Source organism: Dermacentor silvarum, chromosome 7, assembly GCF_013339745.2.
Source record: "Dermacentor silvarum isolate Dsil-2018 chromosome 7, BIME_Dsil_1.4, whole genome shotgun sequence".
Classification (NCBI taxonomy): Eukaryota; Metazoa; Arthropoda; class Arachnida; order Ixodida; family Ixodidae; genus Dermacentor; species Dermacentor silvarum.
In genome coordinates, this window is record NC_051160.1 from 64,529,189 (window position 1) to 64,554,126 (window position 24,938).

At 47.5% G+C, this 24,938-nt stretch overlaps 1 protein-coding gene across 1 annotated transcript; it reads right to left on the reverse strand.

Moving 5' to 3' along the window:
* Positions 1–2,640: 2,640 nt before the first annotated feature.
* Positions 2,641–23,678, reverse strand: LOC119458137 (peptidase M20 domain-containing protein 2). The gene is made up of 6 exons (XM_037719958.2): positions 23,399–23,678; positions 15,879–16,024; positions 14,404–14,553; positions 10,980–11,121; positions 5,723–5,965; positions 2,641–3,363 (listed from the first exon to the last, which is right to left on the reverse strand). The coding sequence occupies exons 1-6, from the start codon at positions 23,658–23,660 to the stop codon at positions 3,041–3,043; spliced, it is 1,266 nt and encodes a 421-aa protein (XP_037575886.1). The 5' UTR covers positions 23,661–23,678; the 3' UTR covers positions 2,641–3,040.
* Between the last annotated feature and the right edge of the window lie 1,260 nt (positions 23,679–24,938).

The window sequence follows — 24,938 nt, forward strand, 5'->3', positions numbered from 1 at the left end:
AAAGGCATTATGACATTAAAGGTATCGCTACAAAATACCGGCCCAAGATGGGATTTAGAAAGTATCGCACATCGTCAAGGATGTGCGATAGCCTCAGCCTCTGTTCGAAGTCGACATTTGAAAAGTGCTGATGTTGCGCTGTCTGATGACATGAACGAAGCTGGTACAGTTTCGACGCAGTTCGCCGGTCAACTGGGCCTAATGGAACCATTCGACGTTACCGCTAATGACTGGACGTCATACGAAAAACGGCTAACATCATTCCCGATCGCCAACTGGATTCCTGAAGGCGACAGAGTGCATACACTCCTGAGCATGATAGGCCCGACAACCTACAGTCTTTTGAAATCGCTGGTAGCCCCGGAGTTTGTTCAGCACCGAGTGGTCTGCTTTGTACGTGTGTACGTACTGTTGCTAACAGGATAATAAAAAAGTTTCATGGCGCCGCAGAAAAGCGTCGAGCTTGTGTTTATAGGGTCCAGGGTTCGAATTGCGTTGTGGGGTGTTTCTTATTCAGCGCCCACAGACCAATTAATAATTATGCGTTGTTACGTTGTTGCTGCGCGCCCCAGAGAAAGCACCCCCTTATCCACTGCCTAGCAAATTTCTGTACACAAAACATACGATGGAATAAAGTGTGGCGCCCGCCGATGGCCCCTCAATTTAGCAACAGTACGGAGAGGGGGCCCGACAAAAAAAGTGGATGGACTATTATGACGGACCCCCTCACCGTAGTGAGTGCCTTTGATTTTGTCACCTCTGTGATCATCATTATCATAAATTGGAACAGTCCTCAATTGCCCCGATCTCTTTCCCTCGAGAGTCGAGAATCCCTTGTATTTGAGAAGAAACGAATACTGAACATGTTTTAAATAGTGAATTCTCGTACCGAATAGGAATCGAATCGCGAGGACTATTCAGTTCGTGTTTAAAATTTTGAATATGTGCGCACGCTTATACCAACATATAAAAAAGCCGGCAGATCCCACGCCCTGTGGAAATCGATGTTATTCGAAGTAGTGTGCGGAGCCTACCAAGTTAACGAAACGACCATGAGAGAACCAAGACCTAGGCGGCTCTTTCATGACCCACATGACGCACAGTCGCACATGTCATGAGTCCTCATGAATCCCTTTAGCTATACCTAAGATACCTTAAAGCAATAGCCTTAGTCATGCTCATGACTATGATTTCAACCACCAACCTTTTCCTTCACTTAGTACCACATCCGAACCCATTCCATTGGTTTTTGAGTGTTCATCTTATTTCGCTGAGTCATTCTCATTCTTCGTGAGACATGCCCATGATTGACTTCTACCATAATCATTTAGTGTTTCGTTCACTTAGTGCCCACGTCCGAACCCAGTTCAGTGGTTTTTGGGCATTCATCTTCTTCGCTGAGTCGTTATCATTTTCGCTTAGTCATGCTCATGACTATTAACCTACCGCCATTCTTTAATGTAGTAGTAGTTTAATGTTTAATGTAGTACTTAGTACCCACGTCCGAACCCATTTCAGTGGCTTTTGAGTGTTAATATTTTTTCGCTGAGTCATTGTCAGATTTGGGTAGTCATGGTCATGACTTCTACCATCATCCTTTAGTATTTCTTCTTCTTTCTGGGGTTTTACGTGCCAAAATCAGTTTTGATTATGAGGCCCACCGTAGTGGAGGGCTCCGGATTAATTTTGATCACCTGGGGTTCTTTAACGCGCACTACAACGCAGGCACACGGGCGTTTTTGCATTTCGCCTCCATCGAAATGCGGCTGCTGACGCCGGGATTCAATCCGGCGATCTCGTGTTCAGCAGCCTTAGCTGACTGAGCCGCGGCGGCGGGTCCTTTACTTAGTGGCCACGTCAGAACCCATTTCAGTGGATTTTGAGTGTTAATCTTTTTTCACTGAGTCATTGTCATTTTTGCTGAGTCATGCTCACGACTATGATTTCTACGATCATCCTTTAGTGTTTCCTTCACTTAGTGTCCATGTCCGAATGAATTGCTGCGGTTTTTGAGTGTTAATCTTTTTTCGCTGAGTCATTGTCATTTTGGCTCAGTCATGCTCATGACTATGACTACTACCATCATCCTTTAGTGATTCCTTCAGTTAGTACGGACGTCAGAACCCATTTCAGTGGCTTTTAGTGTTAATATTTCTCACTGGATCACTGTCATGACCTACATGACACGCATGTCATGACATTTGTCATGACCTAGCACTTACATTCGTCATAGACTCCTGTCACACTATACCAGTTTTGGTACATACCAAGTTAACGAAACGACCATGAGAGCACTAAGACCTAGGCGGCTAGATAGATAGATAGATAGATAGATAGATAGATAGATAGATAGATAGATAGATAGATAGATAGATAGATAGATAGATAGATAGATAGATAGATAGATAGATAGATAGATAGATAGATAGATAGATAGATAGATAGATAGATAGATAGATAGATAGATAGATAGATAGATAGATAGATAGATAGATAGATAGATAGATAGTGTCAAAGTAGCAAATGTTCCCCAAGAAATGCTTCTCATTTAAAAAACTCTGCCATCTCTCCCATGAGCTCGGTGGAAGGGACTTGTTTGCTTGGTTGAAGGCCGTCACCTCTTTTGTTGAGGCATACAGCTGGGTAGTCATTCGCGTTGTTGTTGATTCTTAAACTCCGCAAATTCTGCCAACACCATGTTCAAGCTCATGGAGGGCGGCTCTTTCTGAACAGAGCTAAACCATCTTCCCGACAGTCATTTTTCAAAGCTTCAATCACTGCCACGTTTTCAAAAATGTTCCCAGCAACGCATTAAACTTCATAAGCATGGACTCATGGATGACACCGATGACACTGATGGCACACATGTGCTCAACCTTTAGGAGCTCCAGAAATGGATTTCTATAATATTGACTGAAACATCAGAAGAAAGCACGTATATTCATAAACCTCCCAGCATAAGTAGTGCTGCGTGCACTGCAGTTGTTTTCGTCAAACGTTGTTACGCTAAAACATATGCGTCGTCACTAAAACTTTCATTTCATGAAAGCGCGGACTGCAGCTCCTCTTCCGACGGTAGTTGCAGAGCGGAAAACTCCCGCTTCGCTGCGCGCAGTAACTCGGCGTCCGTGAGCAGATCGAGCGCCGTCAACGCCAGGACCTTGGCCACCCTCAGCGTGGGCGCCTGAGAGTCTGCGGCGTTAGCTACGGCGGCGAAACCTTGCGTGTGGTTCGCCGATCCCTCGGCAGCTTGGACGGCGAACAGCGGATGGATGGCGGGAACCCGGTGCGACACGTTGCCACAGTCCGTGGCACCTCCCGATGGCGGCAAATTCTTCACAACGTCGTCCACGAAGGATACGCCTATGGTAAAAAACAGGGCAGAATGTTTTATCAAAATGGTATTCCCCTGAGGTAATTCACGGACGGACGGACGGACGGACCGACCGACCGACCGACCGACCGACCGACCGACTGACCCTTCCCTTATGTACCGGATACATAAGCAACCGAAAATTCCTAGAGCAAGAAATCCAATGCTGGCTCTCCCGTAATCGAGAGAAGGTGTAGGAATGAAATGGCTACCGGCAAACCAGATTGGTTGGAGATCATATTAGCCACAATCTTAAAATGGGTGCAGTGCATGTTCGCAACGGCACACCACACCGCACCACACTGCTCACGATTATAGTGCACTGGTCCATATGGACGCAATAGTTTCCTGTCACAGAAATACCCTCATTGCAAGTCTCGTCTCGGCCAAACAGCCACCCGCGGCGCGCAGAACGCTGCTCGCTTGGTCACGCAGCGTGGCGCCATCTCTCGAGCCGGCGCAAAACCTGCGCCGCGGAACTCGCGGACCGCTGGCGTTAAAAAGAGTGCAGGCAACCCTGTGTCAGCGCCAAAAGATGACAATCAAGCGTATGGTGCCCTGTATCTGCCTAGGCGCAAGTTGGAATCAGCTAGCGCAAGACAAGGGTAATTGGACATCGCTGGGTGAGACCTTCTACCTGCGGTGGACATAAATATAGGCTGATGATGATTACGATGATGATGATGACCTGTCTTTTGAACGTCGCTTTTGGAAATGACAAGTAAAACTTCAACGTACCAGAAGTTACAGCTTCACTGATATTGTGAGCAAACATTAGGAAGAACTCGGAAGCAATATGTTTTGTAACTTGTTTTGGCAATAACTAGCGTGTGTAATGCGATCCTGTACAAAGGTCCTGTACAAAGGGTTGGGTGCCAGAGGCCGCATTTTGTTGATTTTTGATTGGTCGCCCGGATGATCTCGTTTTGTTATCGCAACGATGCCCGGATGTTCGCGCTTGAGTGCCCGGATAACAGCTCTGACTTTTGGCTCAAGGTCACTTGAAGGTCACTAACAACGGGAGCTAAAAGCATTTCATGCTTAAAACCATTTCTGTCGTCTTTTCCGATGTACGGAGTGTATAATAAACGCGATGACCTGTCCGCTGTCATTGACACGTTCATTGCAGACGTCGTCAGTCTGACCGAGACCTGGTTCTCTAGCGATATAGCTGACGATGAAATATTTGAATGTGAAGACGTTGACGTCTATGACTATTAGTGCACTAACACACGCGTCAGAGAACTAACCGCTCATTTCCCTTCTTTCCTTCCCTCCTCTCTCTCCCTATCATCTTTGCGTCCCCTTTCCCATTTCCCCGGTGTAGGGTAGCCAACCGGACGTCATTCTGGTTAACCTCCCTGCCTTCTGCCTTTCTCTTGCTTCCTTCCTTCCTTCTTGAATGTGAATCTACTTACACGTTTAACCGCTGAGATGTTAACTTGAGGTAAGGTGGTGGTGCATTAATAGCTGTGCATGATTGTCTGGTTTCTAGCATTGTCACATTACTTCATCACAGAACGTGAGTGTTTGGCTCTCGTTTGGGTAATTACGAAATTCCAATCCGAGAAAAATATTGAGAATTACCTCTCGATTTTGGTGTGGAACGAGCACTGGGGAGGAGCACTGCGTTCGTCACACTTACAACTGCGGACCAAGAAATTTGATTTCAAGCTGTATCCGCAGTCAGCCACTCAAAGAAACAATGACAGCAGGGTGGAAGACAGCAGTGTTATGAATGGCGACAACTGGCACGACAACAACCGCAACGCTGTGAGAGCACAAATGCTCAAACGCTCTTGATTGAGTTAATTGGTGGCTCATCTTAGTAAATGAAGAGCGCATAGACAGAGAAAGACCCGGACGGGACGAAGACAGCACTCGTCTTCATCCCGTTTGTGTCCTTGTCGGCCACCACGCAGTTCACATACTAAGATGCTCAAACGCCTCGCAGCGCCGGGCTTGTGCCTGCATCTGTGACAGACATCAGCAAAACTGGAGAAAGCGGTACTTGACAAATGTTTACTAATATTAGTGTGCCAATTCTGTTATTTTTTCAGGACACCAGTTGTATCCAAACCTTTCCTGCTCGCGAATTAATTGATTGATTGATTTGTTGATTTCTTTATGAACCGACCGACCGACCAACCGACTGACTGACTGCGGATGTAAGCAACGAGTGTAGCAATTCACAGGCTTCGCTACAACACTAAATTGCTAAGCGAATGAAGGATGATAAACTGTGATGTAAAACGTTTCAGCAAATACGTGGTTGGCTACCAAACGCGGGCCAGTCGTTCGAAATTTGGGCCCAGTCAGACATACTCAACACCGAAAAAGAGGTTATACCGAAAGCGTGGGCGTGCTTCCGGTAGGTCTCCGCAATGGTGGTGTTGTGCGCGACGTTCATGTACGCCGTCCGCCTCTCGATGTCCAGGGTGCAACCCGTGGCGTCAGCAGCTGCCCGGAAGCAGGCCTCCGCCTTCCGCCGGAGTTCGACCAGCTCCTCTGTGCTCGGAGCCCGGATGCTGAAGCACATATCCGTGCTCTCGGGGATCATGTTCGGGTACTTGCCGCCTTCAGTGATGATGCCTGCGAGGCCGAAATCGTAAGTCTTTCAGCTTAACTTATGAGGCTAAAAAGAAAGTTTAGAAGCGAATCGAGTACTTTCCCTTTGATTTGATACCGGGTACACGATACAATTAAAAAAATCCGTACAAGCTGCGTACTACAGCATCACATCCGCCCTCCAAAACACAGTTCCAGAGAGACGTCGATATTGAAATGCCTCTTTGCCTCGATATTGAAATGCCCCGTGTCGCAGAAAATCCGGCGTCGGCAACCAGCGTCGGCGTGCGATGCGGGTGGCGGAGAAAATCATCCCCAACCCCGACCACGCAGGCCCTCCACGTGGTGCTAGGTGTTGGTGACCAAAAATTTAATTTCTCACAGTGAAATCCGTCCGGAAAATGGTAAAGTACGACTTTACCATTCGGCGTTGGATTCGCCTTCGGATTGTTTACCAATCGGCGTCAGATTGTAATTTTAATGTACGAGAAAACCCAATTCTGCAACAAGGAAACTCAAACAGAAACTCCTTTTCCAGCATTTCTACCAAACCTACAGCCGCGCGTTTCGATACGAACGGGTCCCCATAACGCTATGGCGTTCTACTCTTAAAGGCGAATCTTAAGCGTCCTCCAATTTTGTCCTTTTTTTTTCTTTTTTTGACGGCGAAGCTGTTTACCTCTATCCGTATGAATCGCCGCATGCGTTCCTGCGGGGGGTTTCCTGGGCGGCTTGGGTCCGTGTCGGCAACAGGAATGCCGAACGAAGCGCTAACAACCATATTCTTTATTGCAAGAATCTCAACAGTAAGGTGACACATACGCAGCACTGACTTACAACGATATTCTATCCAAGTACCTAACGCATATGAGGCGGACTGTCGACCATTTCGGCAAAGATTTATTGCAGGGATTTCAGCTTATATTCGGCGATTCTTGGAATAAATCTCTATGGCTGTAGTCAGCGCTGCGTGTGTCTACATACTCTGTTCTCTGTTTCCGTGCTGTTGTAGTTTCCTTTCCGAAAATTCCGTACCTGCCAGCCCAAATTAGAACTGTCCGAAGATGTCCTCCCACGCCATCACGTGAGAGAAATGAGCAAGCTGAGTGGCTGGTGCTTGTAAAATAACAAATTCTATATACAAATACAAACAAGAAGTTGGAGAGCAAATAATCTGTGTATTCTTGGGCTGCCATTGACTTTAGTGCAGCAGAATCACAGAGAAGTTACATCTCTTGAGCCAGCTCCTTGACCGTTACATTTACTTCGCAGTGAAGCTACCCAGCGCTACACTGATTTAACGTCGCTATATCTACACGGCTTTATATGACATGAAACACTCGAGCTATTGCCGAATCGCGAGCGTGGTGCCGCATTCCGGCTGATCACTTCCTGGTGACATCACCTTCCTTGGACTTTGATTTGCCAACCTAACGCGCAGTTGGGCACGCGCCTGACGGCACGTCAAGTGAGAGTGGTCAATGCAAAATATGGCTCCTAGCTATCCTTAGCGAGCCCATCCACACGGTGCAGCTACAAAGCAGATTCGCACCTAAAGCGCAAGACGGCACGCGCGACCGTGCGTCGATGTAGGCATGACTTGGCGAAACTTGGCCCAGAGAGTTACTCCGTTGGACGGTTGATTAGCTCAGTAGCCTACACAGGATCACGAGCGCCACCCTTCCTTTAAATGCCAAACGGCAGACCTTACGCATCCCATATATGCGTGTACGGGGGCAGCATTCTTGATCGACGACTTTCCAGACTATCACTTTTAGTGCGCGTTCATCGGAGGGGGCTTCTCGTTAATTGATAACCCGTTAAAGGACTCGCCCATCGCCTGTCGCTAATCCCCTGGTGTACGATGCCGGTTGAATGGAAGCATCATGGATGGACGGGCTATCCCGATTCACTCTGCGAGACGCGCTGGCCAATGGCGGTATTCTCGCGAGGTATTCACTTTCGGAGATACTGTCCCGTTCTAGAGATTTCGCGTGATTCCGTACCGGATGCACAGAAGTGTCTGGCACCGTTCCTGGCACTGTGTGGAAACGAGCAACGAGCTTTGCTCAGAACCAGAAACGCTGTCGGCCGTATACGCCGACGCGTCCGGTGCTCAGTCACGCGATATGTCGAAGGCGATAGCAAGGTAAATACGCCTGGTAGCGAAGCTTCCATAGAAGCCCATACGTTCAAAACATGGTGGTTCATCGGCGGTTCATTAGGGGGCCTACATGCAAGCGCTGTTTTAGGGGAATGACAACACCAAAATTTTGACCACTATTTACCGCCAAATTTGGTGGGCAACCAGTTTGGTCCCCAGTCTTTCTGCCTTTTTTTGTCACGCTCTGATGTACTCACGTTGGCACGCGATGTATTAAATTTCTTTAATTTAGTTTTCCGCCAGTGCGCACAAGAAACCTGCGTACATCTTTAATATACTAGTTGCCTTTTCCTTTTATTTGAAGACATCAAACTTACTTTTCTATTGCATGTCGTGCGACATATATAAAGCAACAAGTTATAAGGCACGATGGCGTGCTCGTGGTAGTATTATCTCACGCCAAGAATGTGAACTGCATTAAGCATTGTCGTTGCGTTCCAGTTGTACATAATATATAAAGCGTGTTTTTCGAAGTGCGCTGTAATAATAAGACTGTGCTTACTAGTCTGTTTAACTAAAACGTAGACGTGCCGTGTACGGCCCTCAGACGCGCCATTTGTCTCTGGTTGCTGAGGCCAAAGTTTATTACAAGAAGTTAATTAATTTCACGTAACCACGGGTTGCGGGAAATGTGGTCTGTCAGCTGGTATTTCGCCATTTTGTGCCCCAGATTTAACCCGCCAATTTAGCTGGCGGCGGAAAGTGCCCTTACAAAGGCTGTCACCACCCTAAAACAGCGCTTGTATGTAGGCTCCCTAGCGGTTCATGGGGCTTAGCGCCATCTGTATGAGGAAGGAACACTTCCGGCGGAAGAAAAAATAATGTGACGCCATATCCGTTAAAAAACAGAAGTGACGACATTTTCTTCTCAAAGGCGTGAAATTTGTTTTCGGGGGCCTACCATTAGGGCTGTATATTCAAATGCCCCGCCATTCGACGTGATGGGCGTTTCGAGCTTTCAGCGCGGAAAACGGTGCAAGAAAATGTTCAGCCATACGGGTGCCGAAACCGCACCCTTGCGCTGAACATACTTTGTTTGGAGGCCGACGAACGCTTTGGGCGTAGAGTGCTCGTCCTTTCGTCGGACGCCAAGTCCGGCGGCCAGAGCTGTGCCACGAAAACAACTAAAGTGAACAATTATCTGGCGGTCGCAACTCACTACTTTTGACTGAACAGGTTAAGAAACAATGCAACTACACGCGTCACCAAATTCAGACAAACGTCGACAAGCAAAGCAACACAACATGTGAGAGGCGCGTATTGCAACTATTATTAGTAGGTGAACTTTACGAGTGGCCCTTTCTGCCCACTTCAAGAGCTGCGTTGCGCAAGTGATAGCGGGTGGCTGCTATCGGTGGGCGCTCTTACGGAGGGCGCTGCAAAAAAAAAGTGGTCGCAGTTTCACCTGAAAGGCGAAGCATGAATTGCGAGAGCAAATTTGTAGAGAGCTATACGGAGTAATGATAGTAGCTTTATCAGCTGTATAAACTTCGACATGCAGCAGCACCGGCAACACGCAGAACTGTTGTCGACGCCGTCGGCCTTTTGCCCGCGTTCGCACAAAATGCGTGCGGCGTTGGTGACTGTTGCCGGAGCCTCTGATATAAATAGGCACTTGGTGCCGCAGCTAAACGTCGCCTCCCTTGCATTGCACCTCCAGTGCAAGCTACGCAATTTTTTTTTCCACCAGGAAAAGAGCTCGTACGACGCAAGGACGTTTGGGATGGAATATATTTGAGAAGCACAGTGGTTTCAAGTTGTCGTTACTAACGCTCTTGTTCACGACGCACACTTGCTCTAAAGTGACCCTGCACATCGCGATAAGGAGCGCTCCGTGCTACACGATGAGGTTGTGTTTCAGTTTTGCTTAGTTTTTTTTTTTTTTTTTTTTTATTGCGATAGCAATTATATGGACACTCAAAAGCAGATTTCTGCCGTCGCCGTCGCCGTCGCCGTGAGGTTCCGTATGACGTCAATGGAGATGAAATCGTCGCCGCGCGCCGAACGCTGCATGTGCGAGTGAAAGGGCGCGAGGGGCGCGCGCTTTCACGGGGAGTGAACGCACGGCGCTGAGCCGTGCTCCCTCAAGGGCTGCAGAAGATAGCGCCAACCTTTCCCTTTCCCTCAAGAACCACTTATCATCGGCGGAGAACAAACGCGCGTTCTGCGCCGTGCTCGCTTAAGGGATGATAAGATGATGATGATAAGTGGTTCTTGAGGGAAAGAGAAAGGTTGGCGCTATCTTCTGCAGCCCTTGAGGGAGCACGGCTCAGCGCCAATTTAAGGGCTGCAGAAGTAAGCGTCTCTTTCCTCCTTTACAATCACCATATATGTAGAGCAAACGCGCCTTCTTCCGACGCGCGAGAGGCCGTGGGGGAGGGAGAGGGGGGGAGGGGGGGAAGTGAGGTGACGTTTAGCTGCGGCACCAAGTGCCTATTTATATCAGAGGCTCCGGCAACAGTCACCAACGCCACACGCATTTTCAGCGAACGCGGGCAAAACGCCGACGGCGTCGACAATAGTTCTGCGTGTTGCCGGTGCTGCTGCATGTCCAAGTTTATACAGCTGATAAAGCTAATATCATTACTCCGTATAGCAGTCTTCAAATTTGCTATCGCAATTGATGCTTCGCCTTTCAGGTGAAACTGCGACAACTTTTTTCTTTAAAAGGAATATATATACGTTTCTGCGTTAATATGGAAGGTGAACAGTACTGATGCATGAGAAAGGATGCAAAGAAATCAGGAACGATCCCTCCACTGACGTGTGCCCTTTTAACAGAACATGGGATGCAGCAAATATATGCCAGGATCGATTTCCAAGCCACGCTGTAAATAGTGATGTCAAAGTGCATGGCCGCAACACCGTACGCACCGTGAATCCTGGCGGTTGGCTTCAGCTGCTGTCGGAGGAGGCTGACATTGACGTACGCAGAGACGGCAGCGTCCAAAGCGCTCAGCCCTTGCCACGGCGTCGAACCGGCATGAGCTGCTTTGCCTTTGAAGCGCACTACCAGCTGCAGTAGGTCAAAGAAAAAGGAAGAAGCTCAGCACGCACAGTTTATGTCAATTATCTCGGCCATTCCAGTACTGGGTCCTCAGAAATCTAAAGTAATACTTCTTACAGGTGCTCTTTTGTCGTCTACACATTTAGCTTAAATAAGCTTCTATACTAAGCGGTTGCATACATTGTCATGACTTTTCTAAAGCTCTACGGCACACCTCTGTCCCGTTCGCAGTCCGTTTGCATCACTTCGCCCCATTCTTTTTCATAATACATTGGTGGCGTTATCGATGGCCTGGGGTTATTTGTGTCCAGTCGCTGATATAAGAAGTTCAAATTATTTTGCGTGGTTAATTTCTCCAAGTACAAATTCATTACTAGTCAAGTTGATTTTTTGTGATGAAGTTTTCCAAAGCATGAAAAATGTCTAACATCGCGTGTTCTTGAAGATCTCCTTCAAGGTATACCTGTTAAATTTTCTTGTCACACGGGTATTTCTACGGATGCAACTCAATGTGCAGAGAGAACAACAATTGCCCTCTTTTCCACCCCGCTTAGCTGGTCTCTCACTCTCTGTCTACCTGATTACAACCCAATATTTGTGGCAGAATGTCTGGCAGGGTGCCGCATCTGCTGAATATATTTCTGACACTTGTGCCGTACAGTTTCCGTACACAGTTTCCGTACACAGTAAGTTTCCGTACACAGTAGAGTCCCCGTAGACAGTGGAATCTTCTTAAATGTGTCCGCTGACTCGCTAGCATCGTCGTCACTAAATGGTTCGGTTTTAAATGTTCTTCCAAATGTTCCTTCTATTACAGGACCTTGAATTAAACGCCTTTTGTTTCTAAAATCTAATAAATCATCCCGGATTTCCTCGGACGGATTTCTGACACCTATATCCCGTGGAACACGACAAAATCTCTTTCACGACAATCAAGCGTCCACTGTAGAGTTACGCGTCGAAGTGTTTACGTTCATTAGATCTGGTTTCTTCATAGCTAACCTCTGCCCTTTTTGTACCAAACCAGATACAATTGATTATTTTCTTCTTTCGTACCACCGCTTCTCTTCCCTATGCAGAATGTTTCTCGTACTTTAGACTGGCAATCTGGGCTTAACTCTATCAACATCAGACCTGTTGTCCTTTGATGCCTTTCACTTAGCTATAAGCCACGGGTCTATTATAACTGCTCAGCATAGGTTCGTTGAAGCGTCCTGAAGATTACCGTGCTAGGGGTGCCGATGGTAGGGCACTTTATATTTTCCATTTTTTGGGAATAATCCCTTCCAATTCTTTTTTGTGTGCTTCTATTGGATAAGGTCTCATTTTTCATTGTTTCTATTTTGTTCCCTTTAGTCATTCGTTGTGTGCACTTTTCATTATATCCAGTGTGGCCGATCGCATTCAAGGGTATGGGCCAGGACTTGAGGCCACTACAAAAACAACAGCTTGCTTATACCTGAAGAACATGCTTTATAACGGACTTCTCTATTCCAATGAGTAAAAAATACACAGAAAAGGCGTGCTTAGGCAGTCGGCGCACTTATTCGAAAGACATTGTTTCCATTCGAAATACGTGGTCATACTCGAGCGAGTAACAGTCACAAAATTTTAATATAGGTGCTAACGCTTATGCTAAAAATTGACCAAAATCACAAAGAATGAGCATAAACTTGACAACTAGGAATCTCTACAACAGAACCAGGTATTTTGTCAACAAACACCGGTAGATGTGCGTTCATATTTATCAGCTGCTGCTGACGTCCTCATACTGTCATCCGTGGTGATATGAGGAAAATCTGGAATTTTACTGGTGAAGTTCCAAAGGACTGGAAATTGGCGTGTGTGGTCTCCGTATATGTAAAACACGGGATAAAAAGAACTGAATAACTATCCTATATCTCTTACGTCTGTTGTATGCAAACTACTTGCATACGTCCTGTTTTCTCAAACAATGCAATACATTGAAAATTGAAAGGTAAAACAATCATAGCTATTTGGTTTCCGAACCTAGCCATAGACAACCACTGAAGCTGAGACCGTTGAGGGCCACATGAACAACGAAGATAATCACAGCGCTGTACAACTAGCATGTGGTTTGCGATGGTCCCAGTCAGCGTGAATAGCACTGCCACAGCGTTTCATGCTCGTGGCACATCCTCTCGCGGTGTGTACCTGCCTCAGTCCGTTGAACTCTGGCGTTCAGTCCTCCCACTGGGCGACCCGGAACCGAGACAACGGCCTTTTGCGGACTGTGGGTCGTCATCGTAGCTTTGACAAAATGATTTGCTTTCCGCATCGGAATTAATGGCAATGCTGATTTTAACGAATATGGCAGTGAGAAAGCTACAGATTTCATCTTCGCCGTTGTCCTCGCTACAGTGCACACAGGCAATCACTCGCGACCGCCTTGCCCCGTACCAACGACCATGCGCTATCGGAGCGCACGGTCGTTGGTGGCGACGTTTAGGGGAGGCGACGTTTAGCTGCGGCACCAAATGCCTATTTATATAAAAACGTTGCGAGGCGAGAATGTGGTAAAGACTTCCGACGCTGCTCGACGAGTTTCCCGTGCTGATCTCGTCGAAAACCTCCGACCCGCCCCCAGAGGCTCTGGCAACAGTCACCAACGTCGCGCGCGTTCGGTGCGAACTCGGGCAAAACGGCGACGGCGTCGACAACAGTTCTGCGCGTTGCTGGTGCTGCTTCATGTCCAAGTTTATACAGCTGATAAAACTACTATCCTTACTCCGTGTGACTCTCTACTAAGTTGCTATCGCAATTGATGCTTCGCCTTTCGGGTGAAACTGCGACATTTTTCTTACCACCTGGAGTTCTTTAACGTGCACTTAGCCACAAGTGCATTAGCGTTTTGGCATACCGCTCCACTCGAAATACGGCCGGCGCGGAGTGGTTCAAACACGCGGCCTCTATCTGGATAGAGAAATGTCATATAGGCACTAAGCTACCGTGGCGAGTCCCCAGTATTTTCGAGGGGCTTGAGAACTCCTATATACAATTTCACTGGCTTTGATGTATGAGTTTCTTAGATTGGTGTAAATCTGCGAATAGTTCTTGTTTTCTTTTTGCCCTTGAATAAGCAGTATTTCCTTCGCACTAGCATACTTGTGGCGAGTTCCGAGAAAGCGATGTATCAGCCGGAACTTATAGCGGGTTTACATAAACATGTTGCAAAATTTAGTTCCCGAAAACACAGTAAACATCTCATAGTGTTGCGGTGCACTGATCGGCACGTGTCTGTAGATTCGACACGCCTGCGCAAACACCTACCTCCTGCGTTGCAGCGTAGTCGATCATCAAGATGTCCTCTGGACAGGGGTGCGCCATGAGCGCCGCGTCGACTCCCGCCAGGGCTCCCTTTCGTATCAGCAGCTCCTTACCACCGCTGGTTTCCTCCGCCGGCGTGCCCAGTACGACGAGCTGTCGAAGAGTGCGCATGTATTAAAGGGCCCCTAAACCACCTCAGATATTTTTGAACATTTCAAGTAAAACACGCGCATCGAGTTCAGAATGCCGTCACGATCAACGATGCCAAACGCTGCAGCGCTACGCGCCACGGGCGCGCCACAAAGTCCAAAAAACAATGCCATCCTCCTCTCCTGGCTTTTCCGGCATCCCCAGCGGTCGTCACGATGTCAGCAGGGTGAATCTGGTGATGTCAGTGGCGATGACGATGCCCATTGGTCGAACAAGAATCTACGACTTCCGGTTTGTCTGCTAGCAGGTACGCGCGCTCCCTGTTCTTCCTTGTCGTGTTGCTCGCTTGTGCGCCCTTGCGAATCGGTAATTAAAGCCCGCAACGCAAGTTCCAAATCGCTCGTGTTCCAACACAGTCATGCTTAGCGGTCTGATTATCTGCGCGAACAGAGTGCGACATTGTTGGCCTTTCTAGATGAGCGCGCAACAGAGGGTCCATAGCGGCACGCTTTGCATGAACACGGGCCGTCACCGCAGCAACAGCGGGTAGCCGAGAAGCGCTGAGTCCACGTCCACGTTGCCGGCACGGTAACTCGCCGCATGCCGTTTGTCATTCGCGGGCCGCCGTTCGACGGCGGTTTTCCTCGCGAACGGGGAGATTTCCTTGCCGTAGAGAGGATGAGACCGGGCCTAGCGACGATATCGCTCGACTGCGCCGATATCGTCGCTAGGCCTTTTCCGGCTCACTTCAAAGCTAAAACGGACGGCGCTTCGGAATGAATTACCGACGCTCACAAGCCGCAATATTTTCTTACCGTTGTTATAGCTCTTCGCAATAATTCTACACGAAGAAGAAAATAGCGAATAGCTTTCTCGAAGCGTTAGGCTATTTGCTTACATTGAAAATCATAATTACAACTTTTTTTGTGTGCGCCTGCTGGCTGCGCAACAGTCTAGTCGGTGAAAAAGGTCAGTAGGTTCAGTAAGTGGTTCACGTAGAATTCAACGTAATCAACGCCAAGGGCCGGCTCCGGAATTATTTTTGCCACCTAAGGCTATTTTTACCGTGCACTCGAAAATCTATAAACGAGCGCTATTTTATTATCAATATTATTTCACACAACCACAAGCAATTCCACACTTTGTAAACCAATAAGCTTGCCTCCTCAACAAGCACTCCGGTGGCCAATGTGTGCCACAACAATTACTTCTGTACTTCGCCACCGCTACTTTGTCACTTCACCACAGTTTCATGCTTTGCCGGTATACAGACAGTTTCATTAATTTTGACAACAATCCCTTGCCGATGACAACAAGCGTTGTCATACTTTGCCGCGAATGTCCCGGTGGTTCTTCATGGCCTCGCTCACAGCCAGCGCCGCGCCCACGGAGGCCTCGGCGATCAGGTTGTGGCCGCAAGCGTGGCCGATATCGGGCAGTGCGTCGTACTCACACAGCAAGGTCACGCAAGGCCCTGCGTAAAGATAAGATAACATAAAACGATAGAAGACACGCATCGCAATGGGTCAGCGCCTTCAGCGATAACATTGACGATTCAATCGGTTCGCCTGCCCCTCTTGAGCTGGCTCAGAAGATGCTCGTAGATTCATTTGTGTCATGAGTACTGCCAATCTCTAATCGAGAGTTTAGCCGGGAGTGGAGACATAAAAAGTAACATGGTAGAGACGCTATAATATAGCCAGATCAAGAAAAGAGAATGGGTTGTTGATAAGATAAAGTGCGAAACAAAGATTCAAGACAAAAGCTACGACACTCGGGATAAGGTAGCCGGAGCTTCGTACGACACAAGTGACGACGGCCGCCGGACTATGCATACGAAACTGTAATGACAAAGCGATGTGCAATATAGCTTAGCCCCTTAACTGCGTACCTGCGTGGAGATGGGCCCGGAAGGCGTAAATCGTGTCTGACCGAGTAGATACTAAGACATTTTTTTGATAAAACACGTAAGATTGAATGGGCACGCGCTTTTAATTATACGAATTAGTAGCTTATTTTATTCGTTATGTAAAAAAAAAACAAGTTGTCGCAGTTTCACCTGAAAGGCGAAGCATCAATTGCGATAGCAAATTTGTAGAGAGCTATACGGAGTAATTATATTAGCTTTATCAGCTGTATAAACTTGGACATGCAGCAGCACCGGCAACACGCAGCACTATTGTCGACGCCGTCGGCGTTTTGCCCGCGTTCGCTCAAAATGCGTGCGGCGTTGGTGACTGTTGCCGGAGCCTCTGATATAAATAGGCACTTGGTGCCGCAGCTAAACGTCGCCTCCCTTCCCTACCCCTCTCCCCCTCCCCCTCCCCCACGGCCTCTCGCGCGTCGGAAGAAGGCGCGTTTGCTCTACATATATGGTGATTGTAAAGGAGGAAAGAGACGCTTACTTCTGCAGCCCTTAAGCGAGCACGGCGCAGAGCGCGCGTTTGTTCTCCTCCGTGCGTTCACTCCCCGTGAAAGCGCGCGCCCCTCGCGCCCTTTCACTGGCACCTGCAGCGTTCGGCGAATTGGCGCTGAGCCGTGCTCCCTCAAGGGCTGCAGAAGATAGCGCCAACCTTTCCCTTTCCCTCAAGAACCACTTACCTACTACACCGGCGACGATTTCATCTCCATTGACGTCATACGGAACCTCACGGCGACGGCGACGCCGACGGCAGAAATCTGCTTTTGAGTGTCCATATAATTGCTATCGCAATAAAAGAGCAGGTAGAGCAGGAGCTTTCTAAAGCGCTCTATTTTACTGCAGCGTTTCTAAATACATTTATTGTTAATATTGCAGCGGGTAGTACGGCCAATAACGAGATCTGTGAACTTGCTCCTTTGTTGATATAATCGGCTTACAGATGAAAAGACTCGTTATTTCAGTATAAAGGGCATCTGCTTTCTGCGCGCCACCACAGCTATAGCATATTAAGTCACGTGCCTTCCCTAATTCCCTAATCTCATTCCTTCAAGAGATTATCTTAATTGACGAGCTCTATCCTATCTATCCTAGCGTGATTTTTGTCTCAACTGTACAGTGCTCAGCGACTGAAACGCGATACTCGGACCGCATGGCGGCCAGCGCTTTTTGCGTTACGGGGGCACGCCGGGTGATCGCTGAGATGCCGAATGCATTTTAAAATGCACCACAAACACTCTCGCGTTTATTATTAACAAAAATGCATCAGATCCGTGTTCCCTAGCGCCTGTCGGTGGCAAAAAAATGGTCAAGCAGCCACGCGCTGCTCGGAGTATCGCGTTTCAATTGCTGAATACCGCACATGCTATATATATATAGGATCATGTTTTCACGCCTTCTTTTTTTATTTTCTCACTCGCCGTTGCAGCTGTCCTCGATTCATTTTCTGACACAGTATGTTGTGTAGGTGGCTACATATATGGAGCTCTCTCTGCCTCTTCTTTACTGTGTGTGTTTTTTTTATCATAAACTAATATACTAATAGTAGTATTTGGAGGCGAAAGCCTTAAGTGACTCATACTCCTAATGGCCTTGAAAAAACACGTCGTCCGGTCCAGTGGTACAAAAATTGTCATCACCAGCAGTTGCTCATACCCCCCCTAAGCAAGCATAAATGCAATGGCTCATCCCTCTCGTAATGCTGAGGCTACAAGCACTCAGTAAAGTGAAGCGACCAGTACGTACATTCATTGGAATCACGCATACAACGTACAGAAACGCGGCATCTAGTCGAGTGGTAAAAATAATGTGGTTGATCCCTCTTATATAGGAATCGGTATAGAACACAAAAGTGAAACGTGTCTTCACAGAAGTAGTGTAATGTTTATTGCACATTGATATATAATGTCTATTGGTGTTTTGTGGCTAAAGCGCCCTTAGGCGTTGATGCACCCACGCTGACGCCTGGTGGCACGTCTCCTCCATCACGACTACCAACGTCGATGACCATGAGCAACCGTCGTGCATATGGAAGCTGCACTACGCTGCACACGCTAGCACAACGCGAAAGACGAAGCACGTAACTGACACACTAATATAACGCGCAAGACAAAGCACGTAACTGAATCGTCACCGAGTCAAATCAGCGCGTACAGCGCGTCGTAATTGCAGCCTCCACGATCAACTTCAGAAACATTTTCAGAGCTAATTGCGGAGGCCACGCTCCGCTGTGCTGAGTACGGTGAACGCCACCTGGGTGGCGTTGGTAGTAGACAGTTTTAGTTTAGCGTTAGCGTAATAGCGGGGTTACGGGAAATAGCGTTACCGTTCCGCAAACGAACTTTGCAGAAAGAGAGTTTTAGTATAGCGTGATAGCGTAGTTTACGTGCGGGACGCTATTCCATTACGCTTTGAATTTCGCATACACAGGGCACCTAATTCTATGTGTGTGTGCGTCCGGAAAGTACGATAGGCAGCGCAATGGAAGCCAGGAGCGCGTTGTATTTTTACTTCACATGTCCGTCGATCTGCAACGAAACAGACAAGCAGTACAAGCTGTCTACCATAGCCTCCGACATCCTCCCCTCTCAGAGGCCATATGCTGTCGTCGCGCCTATCTTCCGACTTTAGCGACAGATGGCGCTCGCATCTCAGAAAAAATTTCTCTCGTTAGGTTTAGGTGCGTTCGAAACGAGAAGCGATCTCGAAAATTCCTCAAGATTAGCCATAACACTCTCTCGGCGAAGCGGCATGAGACTGAGCAAAAGCCGTTTACGCAGTCATTTGCTACGAACGAAGTGAATTCTACAAAAACAACGCCAAATTCAGTTCGAAGCGGGCGACCGGGACCGCCGCCATGTTTTACGTACACTACGTACACCACGCTAACACGGTAACGTTAACTCTGAGAAATAGCGTGCGCACGGTAAACGGTATGGGTCGGTTAGCGTTCTGCGCATGCGCACTTCGATCCCGCTATTCCGGTACGCCCGCTATTCCGGTAACCACGCTAAACTAAAACTGTCTAGTGCTTCTTGATGCCCGCGTCCCTTCGAATGCTGGCATCGAGGCGTCGTAGTGCTGAGACCACCGAAGCGTTCACTGTCGGTGCGCGTTAGTGTCATAATGAAGTACTTCTCTTTTCTGCTCGTAGGCGGCGGCACCGCCCCGAGCAAGAGCGCGGGTACACGGAGGAGTGTTAGATATATAAGGCGCGTCTGTGTAGCTCTCTGCTAATGCGTTTGTGGCGCAATGGGTTAAACGTTCGGCGATCTATCGTCGCGGACCGAGAGGTCGTGGGTTCAATTTCCAAATTTTGCATGTTTGTGGAACTTTTTCTTCTGGTTTCTTTCTTTGTATTATGTTCGTGTATGTTCGTGTGACGTATTTCCGTGACGGAAATACGTCAGTGAAGTCTTGGTGGACCCCGGCATAAAACACTTTCGTGTTAAAAAAAAACACGTGGCCTTCTCAATGGCTCATACCCCAGTAAGTAAGCAAAAAAAAGTACTCCATCTCCCGCTTAAGGGAACAATGTGTGGATGCGAAGCAGCGGGGAGATAGTTAGCTTGAGCGGGAGATGGTTTCGCGGCAGCGGCCCGAGCGCTCATCGCGGCGCTGCACAGGAGAGAGAATGAGGCGCGTGCGCTCCGTGGCGCCCCCAGCGGAGTATGCAGCTGTCGCACCACCTGTCGCGCGCGCCGCTCCGGATTCCTAGAGGAGAGAAAGGGGGGAGCGTAGGAGAGGAGAGAGGGGGGAAGGGACGCGCATGTGCTGTGGGGGTGTGGGACGCGGGCGCCGCTCCGTACAGGATTCCTAGAGGATAGAAAGGGGGAAGCGTAAGATAGGATATAGAGGGGGATTGGGACGCGCATGCGCTGTGGGGGTGTGGTGGTACGCGGGAGGGACGGACAGAGCCGCCGACAAGAAATGCTTCGCATTTAAAAATACAATGTCTCATACCCCCATAAGGTTGAGGCTACAAGCGCTCAGCAAAGTGAAGCGAACAGTGCATACTTTCATTAAGATCACCCATACAACACACCGAACAGCATACGTTTAAATCCCCTGCTGGGAGGATGCAACTTAACGTCGAAGAGAAACGTCACGAGTCTGATCGCGCTATACGCGGGCGCGAAGCCGCAGCTAAGCATCGAAAACAGCCGAAGAAGCCGAACTGCGAAAGCACACACGCGACGATGCGAGACGGTGCATTGCCAAGTGTGCAGCAGGCTTTCGCCTTCACGTGTTTTAGGAGTGTAACATGCTGCCGAAATTTTATTCGTGTGGACAAATTCCGAGCCGCCTCCCCCGAATTCGCCCTCTCCATGCAGTGGCGATTCTTCGTGCAGCACATTCAGCACATCCGAGGAATTTCCCAACCCAAAAGCACTTCATGATAAAATGATACCGGCATTGACGGCTCGCACAAATAGCCCTCTGAAAATAAGGTTATTTCTTTTCATGTATCTCACTAAATACCCTGTTTCCTTCGCAGCTGCAGACTTTCCAGTTGGTCGTCTTCAAGAAGCGCCCTTTAGGCGATATAGAACAAGTCTCACATATGCTGCAGACAAACCTCACTGCGTTTTTTTTTTTTTTTTTTTTGCAGATGAACGTTTTATAGGCCAAAAGCATATTTTCAAGCGCCTAGTTGGGTACACTTCTCAGGCTACCTAACATTCGCACTAAATTAATAACAATAAAAATAATAGTAGTAGTAGTAATAATAATATTATAGTATCATCCTCCTCAGTCCCATAGTAGCCAATTGGGTACGTTGCATTTATTCCTTTTCAGGATTATCTCAGCTGCAATAAAGTAAAATATTCAACTCCGATTTAAAGTTTGAAGCCTGTGGAACTGTGTGAAAGTGGTTTAAGCACATTACTGCTGTAAGCTTTTGTAAAAATTCCTACCAATTCGGTCTAGGCCGTTGTGTCATCACAGACACTAAAAGGCAACCATCAAGTACCTCGCGATTACTGCGAGTTCACAAAAATACAGAAGTGAAATCAATAAGCCAATGTTCCTCGCGATGTTAGATCTACATCTTTGTCTTTTGGCCAATAAAAACGTTTTTCATGACAGTAATCCTAAGGAGACGGTTACTTTCTCCATATTCATGGAGATGCTGCCTCCAATAACTAACCGGGGTATTCAAATGGGATATTGTTTTCAAGTTCAAAATATACCAGTCGGTAATAATAACCGGTTTCAAAAGTTACCATGCCCCTAAGCGGGCTTCGGGACTGAGGAGGTTGTTCATTAGTACGGCAGTACATAATAATATTAAATATTATGAAGTGAATAAAGTTACAAAGCTACAATGTACAGGGTCGACCACATCTAAGGTGAACACCTCATTAGTATTCAAGCCGGTAAAACTACAGCGTTTATTCTACTTCACGAGGGAAATGTTCGTTATACGATGTGCAATCATGGTGCCGATAAACACAATAATGATTTTTGAATCATGTACTGAACATCAGCTTCTATGATATCTTGAATACTAATGAGGTGTTCACCTTAGATGTGGTCGACCCTGTACTTGGGCTATGATGGACATTGATGAAGTTCTCTGGATTAATTTTGACTACCCGGGGAAAGTTGAAATGCGGCCGCCGCGGCCGGGCCTCGTGACACTCTTTGCAAGCGCCATTTGTTCATTGTCGACGATTCATTCATTCAACCACTCAATTAATCACTAACTTATGGAAACAAACGATGGCTACCTAATGTACCCGCGATTCGTGTTCTGAAGGCAACGCGAATGACGACAATAAACTGAGCTCTAAGAAATGTCTGTGAGAAAACAAGAAGAAAAAATATTTTACATCTTTTTTGTAGGTTATACAAAAACACTTACAGGCTGCATCTCGAAGCATTGTAGAGATTTCACTGTAAAATCAGCATTATTTGAAAGTGACCGACAAAGACCAGACCCTTTATACGCCGTATTAGGTCTAAAGTAAAGCAGGCACATGTGTGATGAAGGTTACATAAAGGGCCAGCAAAATGTGGCGTGTTTCATGGAAGGTTTGGTTGTTGCGTGCCACGCGTCTGCACGTGCGTGGCTTAGTTTAGTTGTTCCTCCTCTGCAAATCACAACATTGAACATTTTCCACTAGTATGCTAAGTATGAGTTCAACCCCCCCCCCTCCCCCAATTGCTGCAGAAAGTGACAGTAATCTTATTCGGTTGAAGCATATTACCGAGCGCCTGTGAAGACAAAACGCGTGGGTGAGATTGCAAAAGCTTAAGCAGAAAATTCTGTGCAACCAGAAAACTCGCCATCTGGGCTCGTTCTTTCCAATACTTTTTCTGAAAATATTTCTTAGACTGTAGCGACTTATTTTTTTTTTAATGTTCTTCCTGAATCGTAGTCTAAGCCTCGACATGGCTGCTTTTGGATGGAGCAGGCTGAAACGATAAGGTTGAATTGAGGTGCTTAACGTCCCGAAACTGCTGAACTGGTTATCGTGACACCGTAGTGGAGGGACCCGGAAGAATTCGGGAGTGCCCGGGATTCTTTAACGTGTACTTAAAGCTGAGTAAACGTGCGTTTTCACAGTTCGCCCCGATCTAAATGCGGACTGTAGGGGACGGAGAATCGAATCCACCACATTGCGCTCAGCAGCAGAGTGCCGTAACCGTTGATCCACCACGGTGGGTTTGCTCAAATTAAAGCGGAAGCTCAATAAAGGTGTCGTAACTAAAATGACGGTCACTGTGCTTTCGTTTTCTTTTGCCTTCCCACAGTTTTACTCAGATACACGAAGGGGTGACAAATTTAATTAATCTCGAGGCATGTTTACCTTAAACATTTAAGTGCATATTCCTGGTTAATAACATGCAACCAAAGAAAAAAAAAGTGCGGTCAATCACACATGCGCCCAAGTAAAGACGAAAAACCCGTGTCGCTCCTACCTTCTGTCCCTCCAGGAGCGTCGAATTCCGCTCTAAAAGCAGTGTCCAGGAGGTAACGACGCTTCACGTTGAAGCCACGCCGTTCCAGAAAGTCCGTGAGCCAGTCGTGGCATTGCACCTCGTTAAGCGCGAGCTCCGGATGCTCCCAGATGAACCGGCTCAATTCCCAGAGATCCTGCGAGTTTGCCTCGACGATGTCGTGCACGAGCTCCTTGAGGTCCCTGGCCATCTCTTCTCGAGGTAAGCCGAGACTGCAGTGCATGCTACCTTTGGGCACGTAGGTGTCGGTGAGCTATATATACTTGACAGGCTGCGTCGGAATCGTTTGTTCTGAGCGATAACCTCCATCGCTTTTCAGAGTTATCGCAGCCCACCCGCTTTTTTTCCTAGAGCAACTGGGACAACCTATGAATGCAGATCAGAGGTCGTATCTGGCCATATCTTTATGCACCGTGAGCAAATAAGGGAGCCTAACAGTGTGACGCGTCAGCGCGCTGCTTCGGAGTACCTAGTTTGTGTTTCTCACGTTGCATTCTTGAAAACTGTGCTATTTCCTTTTTCTTTTTCTAGATGTATAAGCATGAATGTAGAGTATGTTAGAGGCGTCAACTTAGAAATCCTAAATTTGTTACTCAAGCAGCAATAAAAAAGCAAAACCACAAAAAAAGTCATAAAGAACTTCACACACACGAACACAAGCACACAAAGTATGTCTCTACGGACACGAGCACCGAAAGCACAGTGTCGTACCTAAAGAATGGTCCCTCATTACACTAGAGCGAAAGAGTCCACACAAGTCCTTTCGTGTACGCATATGCAAGGACAACACGGAAATTCTATGACAATATTCTCAACTGAAGCGTCGCAGTTAGCACAGAAACTACAATGTGGCGGCGCTCATCCTTTGATGCGGCACAAGAAATGAGGCGTTTAGCTCGAGTGTAAGCGTAGACCATGGAGGAGCGTTTCGAACAGGTGGTCATTTTCTTGGTTCGGTGAAAGGCGCAGGGATGGGTCAACTCTGTACAAGGGTGGAAGGTTAGCTTGTTCGTCGAGCCACGTGTCCTAGCAATGACTGTGCCGCAGTGAGCAAAGAACATTGACACTTGATACAGAAAATCTCACTGGTATCAGTGCGCATAACGTGTGTTCTGCGGTAGCTAATCTGCCTGCCACCTCGTTTCTTACAACTCCAACGTGGCTTGGTAGCCGCCGAAAACAGATCTCATGACCACCAAGGTAAGCGATGGTCAATGTTTTCCTAATTACACAGATCATGGGGTCATTTATATGAATAGAAAAAAAATATTTATTCTCAGGATATTTTTACTCTGCTCTAACGACTGCTTAAGGGTCGGAATGTACCAGCTAGTGTCGACTTCGGTCATTCTCGGCCATAAATATTGGCGATTGTAATATCCCAGAGGGCTCGGCTACCAACGATGTCTTGTGGGAAAGTCTGTAGCATCTGTCTATTTGATATGCAGGAATATGGAAAGCCGCACTCGAGCTGTGATTTGATGTAGACCTGTCCATTCAT

Excerpts from the sequence above, each read along its gene's own strand:
- LOC119458137 (XM_037719958.2), bottom strand. The coding sequence starts at position 23,660 with ATGCACTGCAGTCTCGGCTTACCTCGAGAAGAGATGGCCAGGGACCTC. Across the intron at positions 11,122-14,403 it reads ACTACGCTGCAACGCAGGAG|CTGGTAGTGCGCTTCAAAGG; the intron begins GTAGGTGTTTGC and ends GACCTACTGCAG. Across the intron at positions 5,966-10,979 it reads GCCAACCGCCAGGATTCACG|GCATCATCACTGAAGGCGGC; the intron begins GTGCGTACGGTG and ends TCGGCCTCGCAG.